Consider the following 7,739-nt stretch of genomic DNA (forward strand, 5'->3'; position numbering starts at 1 on the left):
AGCACTGTATAGGAGATGGAGATTTTACTATGTAGCTCTTCTTTTTTTGAGACAAAGTTTCTGTGTAGTCATGGCAGGAAATCTGCCTACTGAGTGCTGGGATTAAAGGTACATAACTCGACCACCGCCACCTGGCTCCTTAAGGTTCATTTGGTGTACATGAACATCACATTCATGAACTGGAGTTAGTCATCTAGTGCTGGGTCCTTTGGGAGACGCCAAGTGTTCTTAAGCACTGAGCCATCTCTGCAAAAAACTGGCACCAAACCTTTTCAGTAATACGGAAAGAACACAGGTCTCACATGCCAGGCCAGAGGAGCTGTACCACTGACCTAGCCATGGGTCTGCTGTACCCTTCGGCAGACACTCAGAGTAGAACGAGGCAAGCACAGAGATCCCAAACTACAGCTGCACCCACCAAATGATGCGCTCTGATCACAAGAAAGAGTTAAAAAAGGTAGACGTTTATTGGGTTCTGAAGGCTCAACACCGAGGCTGGAAGCTGCTCTACCCAGTGCTCACTTCATCAGGATGCTTTCTTCTGTTTCTTCTTTTCATTTTCCTCTTTTTCTTTTTCAATTTCCGCAACATACTTCTCAATTTCTTCAGGGTTTAGAATCTACCCCAGAAGCACAGTCCATGATTAATGTTTACAAGGTGCAAGCATAGCAGCACCTGGTAGTGCAACTAACTACTTCTACAGCCCTTTGTAGTGCTGCTGGGGACAAGGCAAATGACCCAGCCAGCAGCAGAGCAGGTGTCTACAGCCTCTATGCCAGAACATTAGGAGCACACCTCCAAGACAGAATGGCATCAAAAATGTTCTTGGACAAAGGCAGGGAGCTAATACCACAGTATAACCGATGGCCAGGGGAGGGTTTTCCCAAAGCATTTAGCCCTGCAGGCTAAGAAAATGCCACCAATAAAGCAAAGTCTGTGTTAGTACGCATCTGTAACTTGGGTACATAAGGTAGGGGCTCTCTACTATCTGAACCCTTCCAACCAAAAGACTTACCTTGAGGGGCTGATCCCGCCTCATGACAGCAAGTTCAATGTTTTTGCCACCTGATTGGACCACCTTGAAGAAGGCAAAACATTAGGTGTGTCTGCCCTCACGTGGACCTAAAATATGGCTCATGGCCAAACCTGCTAGATGGCAGGGTGAACATCTAGGGCTCTTGTCCCAAATGCAGGATGCCTATGTACCTCTAGTCTGTACAGCAACTCCTCACACGGGGACACAATGCCTATACTATCTATGGCTTCACCTGCCTGCATCATACTTCCCTGACAGAGTGCACAAGCCTCTGGAAGGTCCAGTCACCTGAATTAGGGACTCCACACCTCTGCCCTGTCTCTCATTTTCTGCCCTTAGGCAGCAAGCCTTGACTGTCCCAAACCTACAACGGAGCCACCACTCACACCACCCACTCCTTAGACACAGCAGGGCCACAATGCCTAGGGTTTCCCATGTGCACTTACTTCCAGAAGTGCCTTGATCACTAGTTTGATGGTCAGGTCATCTGTCTCGATGGCATCATCAGTGTAGTTCTTCTCCAGGAATTCTCGTACTGACTTGGCGCCCCGGCCTATGGCATTGGCCTAAAATACATGTGTCTTAGTAAAGCCAAGTCTACGTGGCTGGCCAGCGGATGCCTTCTTCCAGGGCCCGCAGTCGGCTCTCCAGCAGTGGGAGGTGATGGTACGGACCCAGGTCCTACCTTTAATGTTACTAGCACTGGTGTTGATCCGTACCAAGAATGAGACACTTAGGGAGACTTCAATGTAGGCCCCCTCTCTGATTCAGGGTTAAACAGTAATGTAGAATGCTTTGCTTTTATATAAGCATCATGGAACAAACAGGCAATGCACACAGAACCAAGCTAAGAAGTGGTCATCTGTTTGCCAACGCCAGCTTAGTACCTCCCTGCAGCCCAAATAGCCCTGCAGCCTATTTTGAAACAGGCTTACCTTCCAGGCATGGTATGTGCCTGAGGGGTCAGTCTGGTAGAGTCTGGGGGTGCCATCAAAGTCAAATCCCACAATGAGGGCAGAGATGCCAAATGGCCTTCGCCCATTGCTCTGTGTATAGCGCTGGAAAGAAAAACAGTGAACACTCAACCACAATGCTTAGTGACAAGACAGAACTAAGCCCATCCCGAGCAACCTGCAAATTGGATGGTAAGGAAATTGTGAGCAGATGTCAACATTTCCCTTTCCTGTTAGATGCACCAAGGCTGGAGCTATATTATGCATCTTTTTAAAAAGATTCATCGGAGGCGGGCATTGGTGGCGTACGCCTTTAATCCCAGCACTCGGGAGGCAGAGGCAGGTGGATCTCTGAGTTCGAGGCCAGCGTGGTCTACAGAGTGAGTTCCAGGACAGTCTCCAAAAACAACAGAGAAACCGGGTCTTTTTTTTTTTTTTTTTTGGTTTTTCGAGACAGGGTTTCTCTGTGGCTTTGGAGGCTGTCCTGGAACTCACTTTGTAGACCAGGCTGGCCTCGAACTCACAGAGATCCGCCTGCCTCTGCCTCCCGAGTGCTGGGATTAAAGGCGTGCGCCACCAACGCCCGGCTGAGAAACCCTGTCTTAAGAAAAAATTCATCGATATGTATTTGCCTGCATGCCTGTGTACCTCACGGTGACCGGTGTCAGGGAGGAGTTAGACTTTTTAAGTTATATTGTGGGTGATGGGAATTGAACCAGAGTCCTCAGAAAGAGCACCCAATGCCTTTAACTGCTGAGCCACCTCTCTAGCCCCTGAATCACACATCTTAACTGAGACTCCCGGAAGTCACCTCAACACAGGCAGACATGCTCCAGCTACAAGCTGGCTCTACAGTTCACTAGCATCTTACCACAGAGCAGGGGTGCCTTTCAGAAGCCCTCTCTCGGCTGCTTGTCAAACGGTAGCTCAACAGTAGCAAGGTCAACGCTTGCACTTCCCTCCAGAAACCAGAGCCAGAAGAATCAACAGCACCGTTCTGTTGAAGTTACACATGGCAGCTCTGGCAATGGTACCCAAGAAGCCCCTTACCTGCTTCAGACTGGCTATGTAGCGGGTGATGTACTCCACAGTGACAGGGTCCTCCACAGTCAGCCGGTGGCTCTGGCACTCCACCCGGGCCCTGTTGATGACTATCCTCGCATCAGCAGTGAGGCCTGAAACAAGAGCAGAGGCTTCGCCAGGGCCACTCCTCACCACGGCTGAACACAAAGATGGCACACCGGCCTCCGCAAGCCTTTCTAAAAAGCAGCACGTGATCGACTGGTACCAGAGTTCCCCTCGCCATCCCTGGTGCCCCCTGTACCTGCGAAGGCCATGCAGACATTATCATCCAAAGCACAGATCTTCCGGACTGTTCTTTCATCTTGTAGCTTGGCCACTGATTTTTTTTCCACACCAAGAACAACAATGTCCCTTCCTCGAACACCAACCTAAACGAGAATGCAAAAGTCACCTTTAAGAATTACATAAGCGGCTGGGCAGTGACAAGAGCGAGTTCCAGGACAGGTTCCAAAGCTACACGGGAACCCTGTCTTGAAAAAAGAAAATTACATAAGCAGGGGCTGGAGAGATGGCTAGGCAGTTAAGAGGACTGGCTGTTCTCCCACAGCCCCTACAACTTCCTAGAATTCAATGAGAATGAAGACACAACATACCCAAACCTATGGGACACTTGAAAGCAGTGCTACGGGGGAAAGTTCATAGCACTAAGTGCCCACATGAAGAAACTGGAGAATAGTTATACTAGAGAATTAACAGCACAGTTCAATTCCCAGCAACCACATGCTGGCTCACAACCATCCATAGTGAGACCTGGTGCCCTCTTCTGGCCTGCAGGCATACATGCAGACAGAACACTATACATAATAAATGAATCTTAAAAAAATTTTTTTAAAGAATTAGCAGAGGCTGGCGGATCTCTGTGAGTTCGAGGCCAGTCTGGTCTACAAAGCTAGTTCCAGGACAACTAGGGCTGTTACATAGAGAAACCCTGGGGGGGGGGGGGGGTGTTACATAAACAGGACAGCTGTTAATCTCTGGCACAGCAGAGTGGGATTGGGTTAGTCGGGCACAAGGCTCAGGGCAAGATTACCACAGGAAGTATGCCCATCCATATCTGGCCTATCGCTTGACACGCTGTACCACACCAAGGACATAGCTCACTCCCGTGGCCTAGGACAAGTTATCAGGACCCGAGTGTCCAGGTCTCCTGCCTTTAAAACACTACAGCGATTACGATTGTAATGCAGCTAAATCGTCCTGCACACAATCCCAAGGCCTAGTAAACCACTGCATCAGGTGCTGGGGGCCTGAGTTGCACTCGTACGCATGCCCGCTCACACCACACACACTGCTGGTAGGTCCCAGTGTGTTACAACAAAGCGAACCACTACCCACTGCTAGTTTATAACACACCAGTCCCTGATTATGCCTGGTATTGCAGAAGGGAGGAGGGGGCCACTGTTTAAACAAGAGAGACCGGGCTGTGGGTGTAGAATGGCTCAGCGGTTAAGAGCACTGCTCTTCCAGAGGTCCTGAGTTCAATTCCCGGCAACCACATGGTGGCTCACAACCACCTTGAATGAGATCTGGTACCCTCTGCTGGCCTGCAGACAAAAGGCTATAGGCATATTAAATTTTTAAAAAATGGTACTTGTCTATTGTCTAGCACCCAAAAACAAAATCAAACCAAACCAAACAAGCCCATTCACCTCACTGACAATGAACCCTTCAAGGGGGGAACAGAAAGTCGCAGCAATACCTAAACAAGGCAGTTGGGCACAGAGGGCACAACTAGGTGGCAACTTGCTCCGGTGTGGGGCAGCATCCCCGTTCCCAATCCCTGGATGCAGGAACCTTCTACAAGGTCCAACCAAGGGAGTAGCTCTGCCCGCACCACCCCCGATCTGCAGTGATTTTACAAGGTCCTTCCCCGCTGACTCATGTGACCCGCAGGGTCCAGAGAAGCTAGCTGGGTGCAACAGTCACCTCCAGATTCCAGAGCTTTCCTAGGGTTTGGTGTGCCCCTTAGTGTACACAGAGGTCAGAGGTCCACAACGGTGCCTTCCTCCATCTCTTCTCCAACTTCAAAAGTGGTTTCATTTTTTAAATAGGCTGTGCGTGTGTCTGTGTACCTGTGTACCTCTGCCCATGGAGGTCAGAGATGCTGAATCCCCGGGAGCTAGAATTCAAGTCGGTTTTGGGCCTCACGACCTGGGTGCTGAAAACTCTCATCAGCCCTCTGCTTGCACCTCTGCAGCCCCTCCAACTTAACGTTTTCTCGAGACCAGGTCTCTCACTGAACCTGAGCTCAGAGACTGTGCTACACTTGCTGACCAGCAAGCCTAGAGAACCCCTCCAGTCTGCCTCCTAGGAGCTGGGATGCCATTGTGTGAAGCTGCCTAAAAAAACCAACAACAACAACAACAAAAAAAAAAAAAACGTGGGTGGGTGTTGCAGAATATTTGCTTACCGCCAAGATGTGTCTTTGGCTAACGTGCTTTCTGACTGCTTTAATAAAGAGCTCAATGGCCACAGGCGGGACTTCTGGGCAGAGAGACTGGGAGAAGGAATCTAGGCTCACATGATTTTGTGCAGTACTAAGAGGCAGCTGAGCCACATGGCAGAAAATAGACTAAGAAAACATATGGGTTAATTAAGTTGTAAGAGCTACCTGCAAACAAGCCTAAGCTGCTACGTTTGTGGGGCACCAAATGATGTTTTTTCTGTCAGTTTAGGGGCTGGCATATGAATCAACTGATATTTTAATTATTGTCTGCAGCCCCACTGTCCATATCATGCACCCCGCTGGCCACTCCTGGCAGGGCTTTTGGTCCTGCAGCCGTATGCAGGTTTAAATTAAGTCTCTCTATGTATCTATTTATCAATAAGACCCAAGAGTCAAAGGCTGGGGTGAAAATCTGCTAGCTCAGGGAGGCTGAGGCACGACTAACTGAACTTGCTTTATGGCTGGAGACACCTCAAGAGACACATTTCTGCCCTCCTCCCAGAACCAAAAAGAAGCTCAAATTCTAGTCCCGACTTTTCCCCTTTCCTTCCTGCATGTCTTCAGTATTGAAATTGCTTGCTTCTCTATGGCTAATACCCATCAGCTAGTCGCCGGCTCCGTCCCCTGATTCTAGGTAAACTTTGACAGTCTAGAGTGTCACAGTGTGACCAAAATATGCCACAGCAGTCAGGGGAGCTAAAACCAGGTCTTCAGGCTTGTTAGAGCAAGCCTTTACCAGCTTAGCCATCTCTGCAGCCTCACAGGGCTTTGTTGTTTTTCCCTGAGACAGGGTTTCTCTGTAGCTTTGGAGCCTGTCCTGGAACTAGCTCTGTAGACCAGTGTGGCCTCGAACTCAGAGATACACTTGTCTCTGCCTCCAGAATGCTGGGATTAAAGGTGTGCGCCACCACTGCACAGCTGTTTTTTTTAATAAGAGCGTCACTAGTCGTTACTTCTTGGGGCTGGAGAGATGACTCAGGGGTTAAGAGGGCCAGGGTTCAATTCTCAGCACTAACACGGCAGCTCCACTAACTCCAGTTCCAGGGGATCGGACACCCGTAGACAGATACACATGTAGGCACAAACGCCAATGCACATAAAAAGGAATTAATAATACATATCCACAAAGAGATAGATTCTCTTCTAGAGGCCTAAGCTGACTTTGAACTTGAGATTTTGGAACCTCAAATGCCAGGATTACAGGCCTGCTCCTCCAAGCCTGCTCCCTCTAGAGTTTTTTTGGGTGGTATAAGTCACCAAAAGATTTGGGACTTTAGTTTCAAAGCGATTAAATACTCGGGAAACGCAAGTGCTTCAAGTCTCAGAACCACGTGTGTTTCCCAAAGACCCGGTGACTCGGGAAAAAGAAAAACACAAAGCTGTCTCACTGCTGACGCTTGCAGGTGTCGGACGGCCCCATCTCCAAATCGTGCTAAGATCCCTGAGCAAAAACTGGGGTGCAGCCAGAGAGGCCCACCGGAACCAGAATACAGCGTCGGTGGAGCAGGCGAACCCGGAAGCAGCCCGTCCCCGTCGCAGGGCCGACGAACCGCCCTTTGTTCACAACGCCCGTCTGGCCTAGCTGTGAGGTCCCCAAGTCCCCGCCGGCGCCGACTCACAGCCCCCCACCTCCTGCGCGCACCTGCGGCCTCCCTGGTCGCGCCGCGCAAATGGCACCAAGATGGCCCCGGCCCAGTCGCGGGGATGCGCTCGCCGTGACGCTCTGCAGCGAGCAAGCCTGGCACAGCCGCCCGGCTCTCCGGGGAGCACGGCGCAGTCCCCGCGGCCCGGCTTCCTTCCTAGGTCGCCACCATTCGGCTCCCGTCACCTCCCGGGCCACCCGCCGCCAAGCAGAACGCGGGGCCCCCAGCTCCCGGGTCTGCGCGCTCTGCTTCCCCATGCGCCCCGCCGCGCAGGCCTCGCTTGGGCCGGCTCACCGCAGTGGAGCCCTTCTTGACCGCCTCCTGCGCGTACTCCACTTGGAAGAGGTGGCCGTCGGGCGAGAAGACGGTGATGGCGCGGTCGTAGCTCATCACGGCGGACGCGCGAGCTAGGGCCGCCGCCGCTCAAAAGCGCACACTCACCGCTTGCGCCCCGCCCGCCCGGGCCACGCTGCTGGCGTCCGCGGCGTCTGGCGTCAGGGGGACGTGCGGCGCGGCGGGGCGGGGCGGGGCGGGGCGGGGCGGGACGGGCGCAACCACCGAAGCCCTGCACAGGGGGC

At 51.6% G+C, this 7,739-nt stretch overlaps 1 protein-coding gene across 1 annotated transcript; it reads right to left on the minus strand.

Moving 5' to 3' along the window:
* Window positions 1-443: 443 nt before the first annotated feature.
* On the minus strand, window positions 444-7,632 carry Psma7 (proteasome 20S subunit alpha 7). The gene is made up of 7 exons (XM_040732644.1): window positions 7,456-7,632; window positions 3,314-3,440; window positions 3,040-3,164; window positions 1,972-2,094; window positions 1,483-1,602; window positions 1,016-1,078; window positions 444-619 (listed from the first exon to the last, which is right to left on the minus strand). Exons 1-7 carry the CDS (start codon window positions 7,549-7,551, stop codon window positions 527-529), a joined length of 747 nt encoding a protein of 248 aa, XP_040588578.1. The 5' UTR covers window positions 7,552-7,632; the 3' UTR covers window positions 444-526.
* Between the last annotated feature and the right edge of the window lie 107 nt (window positions 7,633-7,739).

The sequence above is a fragment of the Mesocricetus auratus genome, unplaced genomic scaffold, assembly GCF_017639785.1.
Source record: "Mesocricetus auratus isolate SY011 unplaced genomic scaffold, BCM_Maur_2.0 Super-Scaffold_100028, whole genome shotgun sequence".
NCBI lineage: Eukaryota > Metazoa > Chordata > Mammalia > Rodentia > Cricetidae > Mesocricetus > Mesocricetus auratus.

Bases quoted from the DNA above. Each gene is read 5' to 3' on its own strand.
- Psma7 (XM_040732644.1), bottom strand. From the start codon at position 7,551: ATGAGCTACGACCGCGCCATCACCGTCTTCTCGCCCGACGGCCACCTC. The intron at 3,441-7,455 runs GTGAGCCGGCCC...ATTCTCGTTTAG, and splicing joins TCAAGAAGGGCTCCACTGCG to GTTGGTGTTCGAGGAAGGGA. The intron at 1,603-1,971 runs GTAAGCCTGTTT...CATGTATTTTAG, and splicing joins GCACATACCATGCCTGGAAG to GCCAATGCCATAGGCCGGGG.